The sequence below is a fragment of the Oryzias melastigma genome, linkage group LG7 (genome assembly GCF_002922805.2).
Source record: "Oryzias melastigma strain HK-1 linkage group LG7, ASM292280v2, whole genome shotgun sequence".
NCBI classification, from domain to species: Eukaryota; Metazoa; Chordata; class Actinopteri; order Beloniformes; family Adrianichthyidae; genus Oryzias; species Oryzias melastigma.
Window position 1 is genome coordinate 4,609,170 of NC_050518.1, and position 17,477 is coordinate 4,626,646.

General features: G+C 38.7%; 2 protein-coding genes across 3 annotated transcripts in view; both read right to left on the reverse strand.

Moving 5' to 3' along the window:
• The window catches only part of kazna (kazrin, periplakin interacting protein a), a 183,220-nt gene extending 181,221 nt beyond the window's left edge, over positions 1–1,999 (reverse strand). For both annotated transcript variants that reach the window (XM_024292473.2, XM_024292472.2), the window contains exon 1: positions 1,626–1,999. In XM_024292473.2, coding sequence (XP_024148241.1) covers positions 1,626–1,701 — 76 coding nt within the window. In that variant the 5' untranslated portion in view covers positions 1,702–1,999. The remainder of the gene's footprint in view (positions 1–1,625) is intronic.
• A 5,691-nt stretch (positions 2,000–7,690) lies between these two features.
• On the reverse strand, positions 7,691–16,752 carry prdm2a (PR domain containing 2, with ZNF domain a). The gene is made up of 5 exons (XM_024293467.2): positions 16,601–16,752; positions 16,264–16,381; positions 14,392–14,450; positions 9,581–13,268; positions 7,691–9,266 (listed from the first exon to the last, which is right to left on the reverse strand). The coding sequence occupies exon 4, from the start codon at positions 13,182–13,184 to the stop codon at positions 9,600–9,602; it is 3,585 nt and encodes a 1,194-aa protein (XP_024149235.1). The 5' UTR covers positions 13,185–13,268; positions 14,392–14,450; positions 16,264–16,381; positions 16,601–16,752; the 3' UTR covers positions 7,691–9,266; positions 9,581–9,599.
• Between the last annotated feature and the right edge of the window lie 725 nt (positions 16,753–17,477).

Sequence of the window (17,477 nt, forward strand, 5' to 3'; positions counted from 1 at the left end):
CAATAATAATAATACTAAGTCAGAAACTTTATTTTATAGTACCACTTCAATCATCTTTTGATCTATTTTAAAGTGTTCTTGATGGACTTTTAATTACGATTATGTTGTTTTCTAGTCTCTACAGAGCGGTTAGAGTTCATTAGAAATTCACCTTTGAGTTGTCAGTTGGTGCAGCAGTAAGCCTCCACTGATATCCCATCATCCATGCGTTTACACTCTCTCCCGCTAGCTCATCCCTCACACCCCCACGCTAAGATTAGCGGTGAAGAATATCCATGTTATCTGGCAGTACAGTTTTGAGCCAGATGTCAGCTCATACAAGGAAAATGAAGACGTTCATGGATCTATTTGTCTGCAAGTGGATGTGTGAGATTCGGAGCAGAGCAGGGAGTTTGTGTCAGTTCCTACGTCATAACTTAAAGCTTTTGCTCCAATTTGAATAAAAAAGTTCTCAGAAATGCAGTTTTAATCTTAAATTATTTTGTTTTTGTCCTCCATCATTAGAAAAAAAATCTACAGGAACATGTTAAAAACACCAAAAACCCAATTTTAGTGGAGTGTGTTTCTAAGAACTCAGGAAAGGTGCTAAAGTCCATTATTTATTCAGGAATACAATGTTTCTAAAGTCTATAAATAACTAAAAACACATTTGAACAAAGACCTCCAGCCTGTACATGCTCTGCAGTGAGCTTATGAGAAGTCATAACTCACTCTGCTCCCTATCAGGTCAGCCTCCGCTGAAGGCTGCTGCTCTCAGGACACCTTTTTAACACTCCCCTCAAAAATACTACACGCAGGTTTTGTCAAGCAGAACTCTATTCCTCCTCCAGGAACATCCGATTTTCAAGTCGTCTCATGCAAGACACACTAAAAAGAATCTGCTTAATCACATGCAGAGGTAGGCTGTCGTGTCTGGGGCGCAAAATGAAAAAGAAAAAAAAGGCTTTAAAAATTCAGATAAACTCCAACCATTTATGTAAATCTAATCATTTGCTGCTGTAATTTTTTTTTCATCTCTCAGCTGCCATGGTGCATTATAAGGAGACTTTCCCACCAAGCGGAAAAGCAATAACCACTCCTGTGTAATAAAGTTAAGGAGACACCTCTCAGGCTTATCCACAAGCATAAAAAATGCAACAAAGGAATTTGCTGCCAGGCTGTTTCTCTGGATTACACTACACATGTTTTTTTGTTCTTTTTTTTGGCCTGTTGTTGACATGTTTCCTTTCAGACCGGCGGCATAAGAGTCACACAGAGATCAAAGGTGGAAAGTCAGCCAGTGATGTAACCGCAAACGTTTTCACACCTGAAAGCTCCTTCATGCTCCATCAGCATTAACACCTCTGTTACTGTCACACCGCATCACGCCACAATAAAAGTCCTTCATAAATAATAACACTTGGAGGAATCATGCTGCCATTACAAGATGGAATAGATATGAGTTTTTTATGTTATACAATAAAAATGGAAAAGTAAAAGATGATAAAATTGAAAAAGAAAAAAGAGTGACATACTTCATAATTTCCTCCAAACACCTTTGTGTTTATACATTTTTTGAGTACTTATAAATTACTAGAATGCATGCATCATGGGAAATTTTAAAAGAGTCTAGTGTCAGAACTCACTGGCTCGCATGAGCTGACCCTGACGCCCAAAGACCTGAGAGAAGGGGCTTCGGCTGCAGGTGAGAGTCTCCTCCATAACTGAGCTTCTCGGAGATAAAACCGTCCTTCAAGAGGGAAAAAGTCAGCCTCCAACTGCACTTTTAGACTGGAGTCTTGCCCCTTCACTCTGATCCCAGCTGAGCCTCCTCACGACCTCCCCTGCCTCTTTAACTGAGCTGTCAGACGCCCTGCGATTCGCTTGAAGGCTGACTTGTGGATGAGTCTGGAGTCTGCCCGCCCTGAGATGCCGTCCGAGTCTTCAGCTGGTGGTGGATCTGTGTTGGGGTTGCTCTCAGCCTGCTCCGCTGTGGCTCAGAAGGAGAGCAAGCACAGCATGAACAGAGAGGGAGAGGAGGAGGAGGGAGAAGCAGGAGCCTGCTGCAGGGAGGAGGCAGACTCTACCCCCTGACGAAACTGTGAACAAGATGACTGTACGTGTCTGGGTGTAATTGCGTGAATAACCAGCTCTAGCGTTACACATTAGCTGCAACCATCCTGGGTTGTCTCTTCCTCTTGATTTCTTCTATAAATCCATCTCTCTGTGAAAAACGTAAAAGAAATTTGTGTTTTTTTAAACATATTTTAGTGGCATTTTTCTCATGTGTAAAGAAAATTAAGCTAAAAAATGTATTTCTGAGCATTTCCTTATTCAAATCATTATAAAGCAGGGCAACACATTCCTAGCTCCCTGCTCTGCTCCATTCTGATGCATCCCCTTACAGACAAGTCTCTTTTTCCTTGCTAAACTGTATAACTAGATACCTCAATATTGCTCGCCGTTTAGGTTTAGGTTGTGAGGGGCTGTAAGCTAGTGGGAGAGAGTGTTAATAAAGGGATGATGGGAAATGAGGGCAGGCTTGCTTCATGCCAAAAGTCCCACCCACAACTCGGATTTCCAATAAACTGCTGCCGCTCTGCAGATATTATGACTAAAAGAGCATAATCATAATTAAAAGACCACATTTAGAAAATATCAAAAGATGATTGGATATATTGTATCATAAATTGAGACCATAAATTCTGTAAAATTGAATCCAAATAGAACGTCTAGAGTTTGGATTTATTGGATTCCTCAGAAACTGTCTTTGGATTGCTTTGCTGCAATTCGCTTTGGAATAATAAAGTTTCAAATCGTTCTCTTCCTTCACGCTTTCCTCCCTGGAGGATTACATTTCTGAAAAAGGGAAGATTATGTCTCTCAGTGTCTCTATCACACACCAGCAGTCAGGTGTATGTGCTTTAATGTGGCACATGTGTGGGCACACTCACACACAAAAAGAAAATGTCATCCACAAGCACCTCTCAAAGCAAAACACATTTTTTAGAAACACACTCAACCACAGACAAAAAGAAAACAGTTTGCAATAAAAGGGGCCAATGGATCATTAAAAATGGATCTATGTTCTCGTTATGGTGTCGTTTACGCTCCCACAGGAACAGCACGGAAGAGGGGGAAGAAGTCGTTTCAACAATGGTGCCGCACCACTGGATCATGCAGGGATGAGCGCACAGCTTATTCCAGAGCTGTGCTTGAGTCGTGCTGGCTGGAAAACGTCTGAAAAAAGAAAAGGTTACGTTAAAGTCAGAACAGTTTTTGTTTGTTGAACAAATTGAGAGGATTCATGAGTATAATCCACAATACTTTAACAAGAAGGAACCATTTAATGAGATATCAAAATGTAGAGTTCCACTTGAGCATTCACATAGGGAAAAATAAGATTTAAAAAGTTGTTAGAATTATTTAACAGCCTAATAATAAGTATTCGTTTTTGTCAGTTCTGCATGGAAATTATCGTAGCTCATTTTGATTATAGCGACAAAAATGAGTGTAGTAAGTGAAAATGACTCATTTTTAAACAAAATGAGAATTCAACCTTGGTACACGTTGACCTCATGAAAACTAAATTTATTCTAAGAACATAAATCTACATTTATGTTTCCAAAGTGTTTTCATGTTTCACGAACATTTCATTTCAGAGTTTTTCGAGTCTTAAATCAAGTTTTCCTAACTAAAAAGAGTTTAAACCAAAAGTTTTTGACCTGTGTTAATAATAATTTTCTTATTTTAATGAGACTAAAAAAAAAGAAATCTTGACTATGATGATTTTGAGAAAAGCTGTAGAGGAACCTGAGGCTCCGGAGCTACATGTGGCTCTTTGACTCCTCCATTGTGGCTCTCTGGTTGAAGAAAATCGAGGCATTTTTCATTTTAAAAAGTAGCCTTTATTTCGGACTATGAGGCACATCAATCAAAACAAAGCAAACTTTATCCAAGTCATTCACAAACGTTTGAAGAATAGTACGTTTCACTCCACTAGGTTCCTGACTACGGTACCCACAATGCTCCGGCAATCAGTCGCACACTACAACTTCGTAGTTGTCCTAAAACTTTTAGACAGATCATCGTGTACCAATGTCGAGGTCTGTAAGCACAATCAAGATTCACACAAGCTGGGTTAGAAAGCAGATTGTTTCAAGGGTTTTAATTATGCCTTATGGTCAGAAAAACACAGTAAGGGTCACAATTTACTTCTGAAATATTTCTACATTGCTAAGTTTAAGAATTTTTTCTAAAATTTATAAAATAAACTCTATATACTCTTTTAAATTACCACTGACATTAAAACTACCTAATACAACATTTGTTGGATTAAGATGATCCTATGTCTTTTATTTTGAAAGGGATTCATGGCAAAAGTTATATCTGATTTCATATTTAGAAAAAATATGTTATTTTCATTTTTGTTTATGTTTATTTATCCACAATAACTTTAATTTGTTGATTTTTATTATAATAGTAAAAATAACATGAATACAAAGAAGAGTTTTATATTTGGAAGACTTCGTGGCTCCCGCTGAGTTGTGGTTGGTGAGAAATCAACCCGATTAGCTCTTTGAAGGTTGGAGACTGGTGCTGTAAAGAAAAGAGAAGTTAAATCAACTTTATTTGAAATCAGAGATTTTTTTCTGAATTTGATATTTTTTTTCTTGCCTTTATTTAACTAGATAAAAGATCTGTTAAGATCTGATTTACAAGGGCGACCTGGCCAAGCGGTAGCAGCACACGTCATCATAAAGTGATGACATGTGATTAATAAAATGGGCAGAGCCCCAGAAAAAATGAAAGTAGAAATTAAAAGTTACATACAACGGTAAATCAAAATCTTACAAATATAACATTTGTGCAAAGAACAATAATTCAGGAACATAAACTCTGATTATAGGACTTTTTAAATCCAACTACAGCAGAAATCTAAAGGAATCTTAAGATATAAATACCTGTTTGATCATTTTTGTTTTGACTTTGCGCAACCAAGAATTGGCTTATTTTTGACTCTGTGTGAGAAAAAACAGAATATCTTTGAATAGAATAATGCTATTTCTATGGCATTTTTCATAAAAAAGAATGAAAAAGTGCTTTACAAAAAGGAGCATCAAATCAAAACACAGAGTGGTAATAAAATCATAAAATAATAACTAAAAACTTAGTAAAACACAGTTAAACAAGGACTGGAGTCTAGCAGCAGACTCCAAAGTTGCTTATAAAAAGATCTTTATTTAGGGCCAGAGGACAGAAACTTTGATGTTTTTCGTGCCTCATGCTAAACGGATGAAAACACAGCACTTCATACATTTTTAACATATAATTAATTAGTGTGGATGTTAAAACATTTGCTCCTTCTTGGAGGCCTCATTTATGTCTCCTGTGGATTAAAAAATTAATCACCATCAGCACAACATAATTTTGTTTTTTTATATAAAAAAGTTGTAGACTATAATTACAATATTTTTAAAACAAAAAAAGCACAAAAACTCCCCTTAAGCTGCAGTGGATTTTGGCAGATAAAACTTTTTTAAGATCTGCCTGCTGATGAGGTCGTATTTTCATCAGTTAGTGCTGCATAAATCTTTTGTCATTTGTCAGTCAATTCTCTGTAGAAATGCTTTATGACTCAGAAGTTATAGTTCACGTTTTTTGCTCCATAAAGGAGGAAAAAAAACACAATCCACATCTCTGTCCTGCTGGTTTCAGCACAGCTCGTTTAACAAACTTTCAGAGGATGATGAAATTAACAGGAAGAGGATCAAAGGCTTCTCTTTGGACCTGTGGGACGCATGTTTTTGTTTCACTGTAGATCATCTCTAATCTTGTGTCCTCACTTCTCCTCGTAGCTTCCTGTGAGAATTCCACAAAGCCGTGGGCAAGAGCCTGTGCTGTGTGGAGCGAATGCAGCATCACGGTTTGAAGTTCCAGCTGAGCTGGTGGGCTCGGGGTTGTTAGGCTCCTCCTGACTGTGGTTTGTGGTACAGGGACTGAAAAATAATGTTTCAGGACTTAAGTTGCTCATCGTTTGTTTATCAGATTTCCCTCAGGTAAATTCCATTTAGCACTCATGCTGTAAAAAGAATCCTCCATCAGTCACTCAGCGTTGATGCTGCTGCTGTATTTCTGCTCTGGGCAGAGCTGCAGGCGGCAACGACATCAACAGTCCTTTCTAGGGTTTTCTCAGGTTATTTCTCCTGCATGGATTCCTGTCATTTCTGCCCGTTGAGATAAATGTTCCACTTGGCTACTGAAAACCCAATCAAATTCACGACTACTGCTCTGCCTGTTGATGAGCAATTACCTCTATGCAGATATTAATTTTTTGCTCTGTGAATGAGTCGATTGAGAGAGCGTGCCTCCACGAGACAAAGCTTTTCTTAAACCCGAAACTGCTGCTTTCAGAGAGTGGCTTATAGTTAGTCCAATCCACGATTCATTTAAATAAAGTGCAGGAAAGCATCTTATAGTCCTTTGACTTTTGAAAGTCTATAAATCCGATTAAATAGGATTAATAATTGACAGCAAACTATTACGGAAAACACATAAAAATCTTTCAAAAACACTGTTCTTTGGTGCTCCTCTACTGTATAAAACAATTATAGATCTACACTACATCCACTAAACATGTTACAAAAACAAGCAGCCTACTAATCTACTTTTTATAGTCAAAATGATTCAAACTGCGGGATATTGTAAAATATTAAACAGTACTTACATCTTTTAAAGCGTTATATTGCCAAATAACATCCAGAAATTATTTATAATAGGAGAAAATTCCCATATTATGAGTCTGGGGTTTGAAGAAATATTATTGTTATTATTATTTGTATATTTATGATTATAAAATTTTAATTATTCTGTTATTTGGGTATAAATCTTGATAGTAAAATTAAAAATTATGGGGTTTCTTAAGGGGCAGGCTTCAATAGTTGTCTGCTACTTCTCAAATATGTTATTGTTAGTATTATATTATTGATGTTTTATTTATTACCATTAATATTTATTATTTGTATCATCTGGATAGTATCTTAATTAATAACATGTTTGAAAAAGGTTTAATTAAAAAAATAATCCTGATTTAGGCTGTACACAGACTTACTTTGCTCAGTTGAAACAAACCAGTTTGTTTCTCACTTTATATCTAAAGCTGTGTTGCCCCGCCCTCATGATTTCTGACCAATCAGTGAAGCAAAAGTTTCCAAATGTTAGCCCACTTCCAAAAACACACAAATACGTTTAAATCTGTTCTTTATCTGTGCAAATATGCCTAAATAAAGATTTGTTCTGGTAAAAAAATGCACTCATTAATTTGTTCTATCTAGGCATGTTTACATTAGAAGTGGGGTCATCTGGACCCCATAAGAGAGCATGAGGGTTAAATACACTAAATATTATAACCAATAAATTTGTTTTTTAAATGTTATTCCCAGATAAATAAAGTAAAGATCTATTGTGTTTGTTCAATTAAAGGAATTAGCTTTATCAAAAATAGACTTTTTATTGAGAATGAAAAAAAGAATTTTGGTTTATGTTAAAATGCAAATGGATTTAAAATAAAAGCTACTTTTTAAAGGTTTATGATGTAAAATCAAAAAAGAGAATTTTGCATCTAAACCATTTGTTCCCCATCATAACCAAATTGTAAAGAAAAAAAAATCCTAAGTCTGAACAGAAGAGAGGCTGTGGCACAGAGGAGGTGTGCCACCATCTGGCCACTAAATGAACTTTATGAAGTCTAGAATACACACAACATGCATTTGTAATAGAACAATAACTAACAAACCACCATTAATTACACAACATCACATCATCTCAAAGAAAGCTTCACAATCACACACGTTTAACATTCTCTCTCTTTATTTTTTTGAACACTTGCTTAAAAAAGGCTCTAGTGCAAATCATAGAGGAATCAAAGACAGATCAATCAATTTTAAATTATTAATAAATAAGTCATTTCCGAAATGCTACAAGCCCTTTTCACAGTTTCATAACAGTCTCCCGAAACATCCAAACAGGTTGCAGTCTGAAATTCAGAAAAATTACCAGCAGGGCTGCAAAAACAAACTCAATTTAATAAATATTCTTCCAGGTACCGTTAGCAAGTTTCAGTATCATCAAATTAAGAGTTTAAACAAAAAGTTCTTCAAACTTATAGAATATTTAAATAAAATGTGTAATTTCTGACAAACATTGCACATGCTGCAACCGAAACGTCTCATCCTCTACACATCCCACTACAACTGTTGTCGACTTCTAGACATAAGTGCAAAGATGAAGAGCATGAATGTTACAGATCAAGAAGACGCTCAGACTGTACAGTGAGGGGAGCAGAAAACAATCAGCATTTTTGCAGGGAAAGGTGCAAAGAGGGAGAAAACAAACATAATTGTGAGAGATATGTAAAGATTTCTGATGGAAAGCAAAGAACGGAGCTGTACAGACTTTGAGCAAAGTACAAATGTCAACTGCAGTGCAAATACGTCAAAAAAAAAAACAAGCAGTTTCCCAAATGTCAGAAAAAATAAAGTGTGCAACTCCCAAAATTTGGTAAATTTACTATCAAACCAACAAGGTTTGAATGAACAGGTTGAAATCAAATTTGCCAAAAGTTAAATCCTTCATCTGGGAAACACAAAAAGTTACATTTTCACAACTTTAATGCCATATTTGGTCACTTTGTTGGCACATAGAAAGCACAATTCTCAAATTATTATACAGTAAATACAGTAGCAGCAGGGTCAAATATCATACACTTTTTTCCCAATTATATCTTACATTCACAAGCTCTGAAAAACTTAAATTTCTAATTAGAATAATGACATGCTTGACGAGACTTTTCACATAGAGCATGATGCGGGGTTCACCTGTCCAAAAACCCTTCTGTACACTTCCTCACATGATCCATGTAACTACACCGACCGCTTTCTACCTGAGAAAAAGCTTCATAATTACTGAGGACCGCGTCGATGTGATCCACGAGCTATAATAGGAACGCACAGATGGCATGCTGTGAGGGTTGAACCAAAAATTCCAGGAGTGCAAACGCATTGCTGAAGATGATTGCCACTTGGCATCGTCTCCCTCTATTAGTGGAGCTAAAGTGTCAAAGCAAACGGAAATGGGCGTTCGTATATGTACATGCGCTCCACTATCATACCCTTCTGTTGCAGCTGTTGGAAAAGTAATTCAAAGTACAGTGCAGTCTGATGGGTTTACAGTGCAATGACCAGCGTCTCCCCGTGAAGAACACCGAGACGAGTCGATGCAACAGAATCCTGGAAGAACAGAAGAAGGTATTAAAGAATGCAGATGTATTTCTCATGATGGAGGACATATATGAGAATTAAAAACCAAAACTGTATTTCTGAGTATTTCTTGATTTAAATTGTTGTGAATAAGGAATAAAAATACAGTTTGAAAAAGGTTGAATTTGGGATGTAGAAACTACAATTGGCAGTTAATTAAATTAATCCGGATTAATTTTCTCCAGATTTGGGATTAATTAGTTAATTTTATATATATACATACAAACAAACAAACACACAAACATACAAATATATATATTTAAAGTAACTTTAAGGCAGTTTACCTGCTGATCTCAGATGTCCTCACACTGACGTGCTCTGCTCGGAGAGCCTGGTAACGGCTCTGCCTGCTTCCTCTTTGCTTGGAGTTGGAGCGTCTCTCTCCTGTACAGTCTGTTGAGGCCTCACCACTGAGATCTTAACGGGTACTCGGACGTTCTGCTGCATTCTGCTGTACTGCCGCATGGAAGGGTTGAAAGTGCGAATTGGGATTTCTGTCAGCGTGGGCGACTCCTGCTTTGGCTCGGCGAGCTCTTTTATGCTGATTTTACTTCTTTTGCTTGGGAAGACAGCTTGTACCGGTAGGATGGCGTGCCTCTTTGCAGAGCCAGAGGTTTGGTGTCTGGTTTTATGTGGCGGTGACGACTGTTTGTCATTCACACGAGAGACTCCTCGATGAAGATGATCATTCTCCTTTGTGACGGAGATTCCTCCTTCTTTCCTTTTTGTCACCTCTGCGGGTTTCTTGGGGCAGACCGCCATGTGTTTGGTTCGACTGCGCCGCATTGTGAACTCCCTGCTACAGTGAGGACAGACAAAGACCTCCTGCTGGCTCTCCACCTGTGGAGAAGACGCTTTGTTTGAAGAGGAGACAGACTTGTTCCTCTGCGGCATCACTCTTTGCACCAACTTTTTCTTCTTTTTGCTCAGTATTCTTAACTTTACCGGCGCTTCTTGACCGGGTTTAGACCTGCTTGCCGGACTAACTCTAATTGAAGCCTTTAATCCGTTGGAGGAAATCCAAAGGACCCCATTCTGAGATTTTGAAAAGTGTCGTAAAGGGACGGGGTTTTTCCTCGGCGTGTATCGCCTTTTGTCGCTAGCATTTGCGCATGCCAAGATGTGGTTGTGTAGTTCTGGCATGTTGTCAAAGCTTTTGCCGCATTTGGTGCACCTGATAGCCGTAGTGAAAGTCTGTGGGATGTTGTGGGTTGTGAAGTTTGTGGCAGAAGCGACTGAACCAGCAGGTGATCTGTTGTGATAAGGAAAAGGAGGCGGCTTGAAGCTGGGATAATGCTGGTAAATGCCAAGTCGGACATCGGGCCCTTTGACTTTGCCACCATCTGAAGCCATTATCTTAATGGTTGTAAAAAGCTCTTCAGCAGCCACATCCACTTCACTTTTTTCCTTTTTCACCACGTCGCTGGGCTCCTGTAGAGACTTGGCCGCCAGAGGATCTGTGTTGACTTTAGTGGAGTTGTTGTAGTTTTGAGGTCTAAGTTTTCCCTTTTCATCTTCAGTGTACGTACACGACTGACCGGGATGCAATTCTTCTTGATGCTGTTTAAGATTGCAAAGGTAGACGAATTCTTTAGTGCAAGCGCTGCAGACGTAAGTCTTTCCGACGCCGTGGAGGCTTGATCGATGGTCGAGCAGAGCGGAGGGTTTGCCAAAGAGCAGCACGCAGAACTCACATTTGTAAGGCCATTCATCAGCATGGTCACCCACATGATGGCCTAGTTCTTTCATTGAATGGAAAAGCTTATCGCACACATTACAGATGAAGTTCTTTGTAAAGGTCTGCTCTTCTTGCACATCTGTTGTATTATGAGATGGTTCTGCAGCTTTTTCTGCCGGAGAAGAAGCAATTTCCGGGGCATTTTCTGACACGGCAACAGATTCGTCAGCGGCGTCCTCATCTTTTCCAGCAGGTGACTCCGGGTTAGCATCAGGTTCTGCATCAGAGCTGGAGTCTCTGACAATAGAAGTCCCAGACGTCGCCTCTGTGTCAGCAGACAGAGGTAAAGATTCTGCAGTGGAGGACACGGGAATGCTGGGGTCGACAGTTTCAAGGTTGGGCAGTTTCATTTGATTTACAACCAACTGTGTTGGAATGGGAAAGTCCGCGGCCTTCTCTTGGGGGTTAACCGCAGCAGGAACGACAGCCCTCGGACCATCGAGAGCTATCGTGCACTCGATCAACACTGCGTTGCTGGCAATGTTGTATGAACTAAACAAGGAGTCGGTTAAATTGACGGAGGGAGCGAGGGGCACCTCTGACACCGGGGAGGAGTCGAGAAGCACATGGCCGGGTAGGTGAAGAGCAGGATTGAGGGGTTGTGAAAGAGTAACGATGTTTGCAGAGTTTGTTGTGGCAAATGCAGCAGCTAAGTCACACGGGGAGTTTAACGGGTTTTCTGTGCAGATCACCATGGGCTCGGGGGATATGTTGGGGGCCATCACCTGAATTGGCTGGTTGGAAACAGGTGGAGGGGCTAAAACTGTGATTAAGGAGGGCGCGGTGGGAAGCATAGCGTGAGCGACCGGGGAAGCAAACGCTATTGTGCACGGTGAAGCCGACTCCAAAGCAATGGGAGCGAGGGAGGCGGAGGGCGGAGCTAGGGAAGGCGGGGACAGGGTGAGCCCGTAAACGAGGCCTTCAGGAACAGGCTCCACTGGGGTCACAATGTCTGAAGCCGTTACTAAAGTGATCATCGGAGGTTCCAGACCTCCTTTTCCAGTTTCCTTTACAGCCTTTTTACCTAAATGTAACGCCAGTTCGGATCCACCGGGGATGCTTTTCTGCAAACTCAAATCCAAAGCAGCGGAGTCATTTGTTTTGACGGTGTTCGACAGGTCCAGCGGGCGCTGGTTGCATGAATTCCCGCCGGTTACAGAAGGCCTGGTGTCCATCAAAACCGGTTTAGGTGCCTGCTCTCCCACACATGGAATCATATTGTCACTCGTGGTATGCTGAGTACATGAACCCTGCAGTCCTGTATTTACAGAAACAACATCACCAGCATCTGGGACCGCTACTGATTCATCTGTATTTGGGAAGGTTGTTGGAGAACTTGTTCTTCTTTTAAACCTTCCAGACGGCAGGACAGAGAAAGAGACGGGTGAGGATGGCTTCTGGCCGTCTGTGATGACAGTGAGAGAGGGGTTCAGACCTTCCTGACTCCGGTTATGAGGCAGTAACCCTGCCCTTTGTTTCTGTTCCTCTGTAGACTCGGAATTTAGAGATGAGTTTTCTATTAAAGGAGAAACAAAAGATGATGGTGATGATGCAATTTCAGACTCCAGTTCAGTTCTAGTTTTGGGTTCACTGCTGATCTGGGTTGGATTTCCAGTAAGAACATCAAGTCCAACTACTGCTGAAGACTCACAGTGACCCTCAGATACTTCACAGTTACTGGTTGACACCATTTTTCCATCAATGTAAAAAGTAAGATCCTCTGAAATGTTGCTAGAGATGTTGAGCATATTCTGCTCTGCAGGTTCTTCATGCTTTCCAGGTTGTGTTTGAAGCTCAGATGCGTCCTTGACCAAAATCTGAGAATTGTCTTTGAGGAAAAAACATAATTTTTCCTTGTGCACCTCTGGCTCATTTTGCTGTATGACTGATCCAGTTGAAACCAGAGGATCTCTTTCCTCGTCCCACAAATGATTAACATTTGAACTCAATGTTTTATCAGAGCAAGCATGTTGTTCCAATTCTTGACTGTTGGTGAAATGTTTTTCACAGATGTGGCAGAAAAGTGACTCTCTAACTGCACTTTGGATGAGGCTCATGTAAGGGTCAGTGCAGTCGGACGTCATGTCTCGTTCTTCTTGGTGACTGAATTCCTCCTCTTCCAAATCTTGATGGTGTTTAAGCTCAGACATGTTTAGGTGGAAGGAAATCCAGCTCCTTCGTTGGAGGGGGTTGTGTGAAGCTCTCTAAAGGGTGTACTTCGGCAGCTGTCACACCTAGTAAAACATGAAAGAGAAACTGAGATTCTGGTAATCAAGACCTTCAAAAATTATTCATTTTACTAAAATAAAGCTGCGAAATAATTATATGCCAAGTGAAATTAGGAGATATTTAATCAAAACAACAATATTTTCTTTTTTGTAAACAAGGGGGCCAGTGAGGGCCGATGGTTCAAGGGTTTTTTTGCACACAAAAAGCTATAAAGGCAGTTCTGAAATGGCAGACATTCTTTTACAAAACTCCACATCCTAAACAAAATTAAAGCTATGATGCATCATAACTTCAAGAAATTCCAAAACTCTAATACTGAAGAGCATATTAACACATATATGTTTCAAGTCTTTTTTTTGTTTTGCATCTCAAGATGTTCCTGCGTTATTTTCCTTGATGATATATGATGGAGTTTACACTGTAAGTTTTTTTTGGCGTCCTCATCTCTTCAAAACAATCACCTAAAACGCTCAGCAGTGATTTCACTTCCTCAGGTTCCTCAGGAAGAATCATCTCAACACCAACCTGACGCTGACCTTCTATCCCTCTCTCACTGCTGACATTCTACATCACGGTAAAGTTTGGCGCCTGCACCTTCGGGTGCAGAGTTGTTAAGGTGGCTCTAAAGATCATTGGACAGCCTCTCCCCCCTGATTGACATTTGTAGGCTACTTCCTGCTGCCTCAGCAAAGCAAAAAACAAAAAGACTGTTCACACCCAGGCTCTGGTCTATTCGACCTGTTGCCCTCTGGGAGGCGCTACAGATGCATCAAAACTAAATCAAACAGGTTTTAGAAACTGCTTTTTCCTGAAGGCAATAACCCTCTTAAACTCCTGGTGTCCTGTCTGTGCTGACACATATGTATTTATTCTAGCTCCTTATTGTCAAAATGACTTTTATTCTCCCCAATATTTTTTACTGAATCACCATACGCAGTCTAATTGTTTATGCTGATTTTTTTTGTAGTGATATATTTTAATCTCATTGTGCATGTGGATAGTGACATTGACGATGTGTTTATCTTTTCATTTAATGTCCTTTTCTTTTTCAGGGAAAATATGAATTTTAAAACCAATCATGCGTAAAGCTGTGTTCCAAATGCAGTGAGTATTTCACCATTATCTTACCATTTTAACAGTCACTTGGTTCACTTGAGTTCGTCGGGCAAATCAACAGAATCTTCAATCTGTTGAGGAAAAAGCAAAAAGATCATCTCTTAATGAAATCCAGCTTTGACAAACTGCTGCAACAGTTGATATGAAATTCAGCAATTTGGAGAGAAAAAATTCCTAGTGGTCTTTTAAATAGGATTATGTTGTTTTTATCGTATTGTTTTCTAGGATACCGTTTCTGCATAGCAGCAGTAGTTTATTAGAAATTTGCCACTGAATTATGTAACAAAGCAACCCCGCCCACCCTTCCCGTCACCCATAACTGAAGCCATCTGTTTACATGCTCTCCTGCTAGCTTACAGCCCCTCACAACCCCAACCTAACATTATTGGTGTAGCAAAAATGCTAAACAGCATCAGTGCTATCCAGCCAGAGTTTTAAGCCAGATGCCACTGCAGACAAGGAAAACGAAGATGTACATGGATCTATTTATCTGCAACTAGATGGAGCAGATTGGAGCAGAGCAGAGAGGTTATGGCTTGTCATCTCCCTCTGATTTACAACAAATTGAATAAATAAAAAAATACTCAGAAATGCTACTTGAAACTTAATTTTCTTTATATTTGGCCTCCATCATCAGAAAAATGTATGTTCAAAATGTCATAAACCCTACTTTCATCTGAGCGGGTCTTTAATGTAGTTACTCAATATTCTTTTAACCCGACAAATATTTCCATTAGAGCTGGGGTGTCAAACTCAATCGCACAGGGGGTCAAGATCCAAATCACCGAACAAGATAAACATTTATTGAACACACTAAAACTACATTTTTAACATTTTAAAACTTTTAAACAATTATAAATAAAAACAAGCAAGAATTCTAATCCAGATTAAATCAATTTAAACCTTAAATAACTTTCAATAGGTTACTCTCCATAAAAATATATTTGGTCAAAATTATACAAGTTAGAAATAAGCACAAGATGACATCAGGCCAATAAATAACAATAAAATAAAATGATCTTGAGGGCCGGATCCGGGCCTTGACTTTCAGACGTGCATTAGAGTATCCAAGAAGCATTAGGAAGTAAAGGCCACACTCTCACATCTCTCCCCTCATAATATGTTGAATATTTAAAGCATATTTAATGACCAAGTAGAGACAGTCTGGATCAGTCCAAACAGGTTTCACTTTTCCTAACATTAGCCTGCTGTGATGTCCGACATCACCTTCACATTTAATCAATCAAATTCCCCTTTGACCTGACAGCCATGGCACATCAGTTGACTCAGAAATATTAACTTTACTCACGGTTGCAGTGAGGAGTAAGAAATAGTTAACAAATAGTGAGTTTTGACCTACATCTTGTGCTGATGAGACAAATTAGCAGGCCGGACGTGTCACATTTTTGGTGCTGACGACTAGCTACCCCTCTGACTGCGCATTAATACCAGATAAGCACGTTTTTGACATCCGTTTTAATCACATTTTCACCTAAATAAATAACCATTAGCCACGGCTACATGCTTAAAGAAAAATATTCCAATATATTATTGAAAATAAAATTAATTTCAAGCACGCAGACTAAAATATATATTTTTTAAACCCCAGTTTTAGACGAAACCTTTCAGTTGTTCTTAGATAGTGTACTAGATTATCTTTTTTTGTGTGGAAAATACCAATTAAACAAGTTATGCTTGCAGAATTAGAAATATTCACGGGCCTACACTACTACAGCACTAAATTATCCATAAAAATATTATGTTTACTGCAACAGGCTAATTTCACACCCATTTATCCTAAAATGATATTGAAGAAATATTGCTTCTTATAAAGTTTATAAATGCATATTGTGTTCGAGTTGCGTTCAGGCGCATCTGTTTCACCTGGTGCGGTGACGCTCCCCCGTCCTTCTCCATTGCTAACTGGTCACACAACACGTCGTCACAGTCTACTCGGGCTACATGGACTTCAAACTCGCTTACACACAAGTCAGCCGCTTTCCTGAAAACAAATAATAAACTATCGTCAAGATTTTATTTTTAAAAAGAGATCGATACCAAATGACATTTTTTCAACAGTTAAAGAAGCTCTGTTACACGGCTTAAGACGGTCAGGGCATTTAAGTGCTAGCATCCCATGCTAACAGCAATGCTAAGCTTGAGCTAAATTTAAAACGTAACTGATCCATTAAACGCAACACCTGACGAGTTTGACACATACCTGAATCGGACTCCAAATTGCAGTAGAAGGGCTGAAACTGAACTCTTCTTCAGCTTGTAGTCTTGCTATAAATATATACGTAAATATTGTTTCCCTTTTCGTTTTTCCTGTACCAACACAATCGCAACATTCTGATTGGCCAGTCAAAAGTTGCCAACGAACCAATCAGGAGGCCGCTTATTGGAACCTTTTTCCCCCCACCCAGCTGTAGTAGTATTTTCTTTTTGTTTCGTTTTTTCCTTACATATAAGTTGTTTATAGTGTAAGCTTTAAAGCTTTATTGACTTGCCAAAAAAGTAGAAATTAGTTTAAATTCATTAGTGTGTACATAGGTTTATTAAACTATTTTTTTAGGACCTGAACTATGTTTTTAGACTCAATATTATTGTATTTGATCTTAAATACGTTTCTTGATACATTTATAAAAGCCTCACCAAAAATATATTTATTTGTTTATCTATTTATTATTTTACAATAGTCTCAATGTTTGTGTATGCTACATAAATGTACTCAACTAGTAAATCTTATTTTTCAGTATTATTAGTCTTTCTTTTGACGCTTTGTTTTTAACATATTCAATTATGCTTACCAAAAAATGTTGAATTTATTTTTTTCATTTACTGGTAGTCATTGTAATGCTCAAAGTTTTCCTCTAGATGGCGCAATATTTAAAAAACAATGTTAATTTAAACAGGTTGTGTCTTTTTAAATGTACAAGAGCATCGCACAAGCAATAATATTTACTCTTAATATGAGTGGTCAGTTTTAATGTTGCACCTTTACTGCAAAATTAAAAAAAAATACGTTTTCCAAATTTAAATAGCTTTTTTAAATTATTAGTTTAATGTGACAAATTGATGAACATTTTGATCTCACA

Coding starts and splice junctions, on each gene's coding strand:
- prdm2a (XM_024293467.2), bottom strand. CDS start 13,184: ATGTCTGAGCTTAAACACCATCAAGATTTGGAAGAGGAGGAATTCAGT.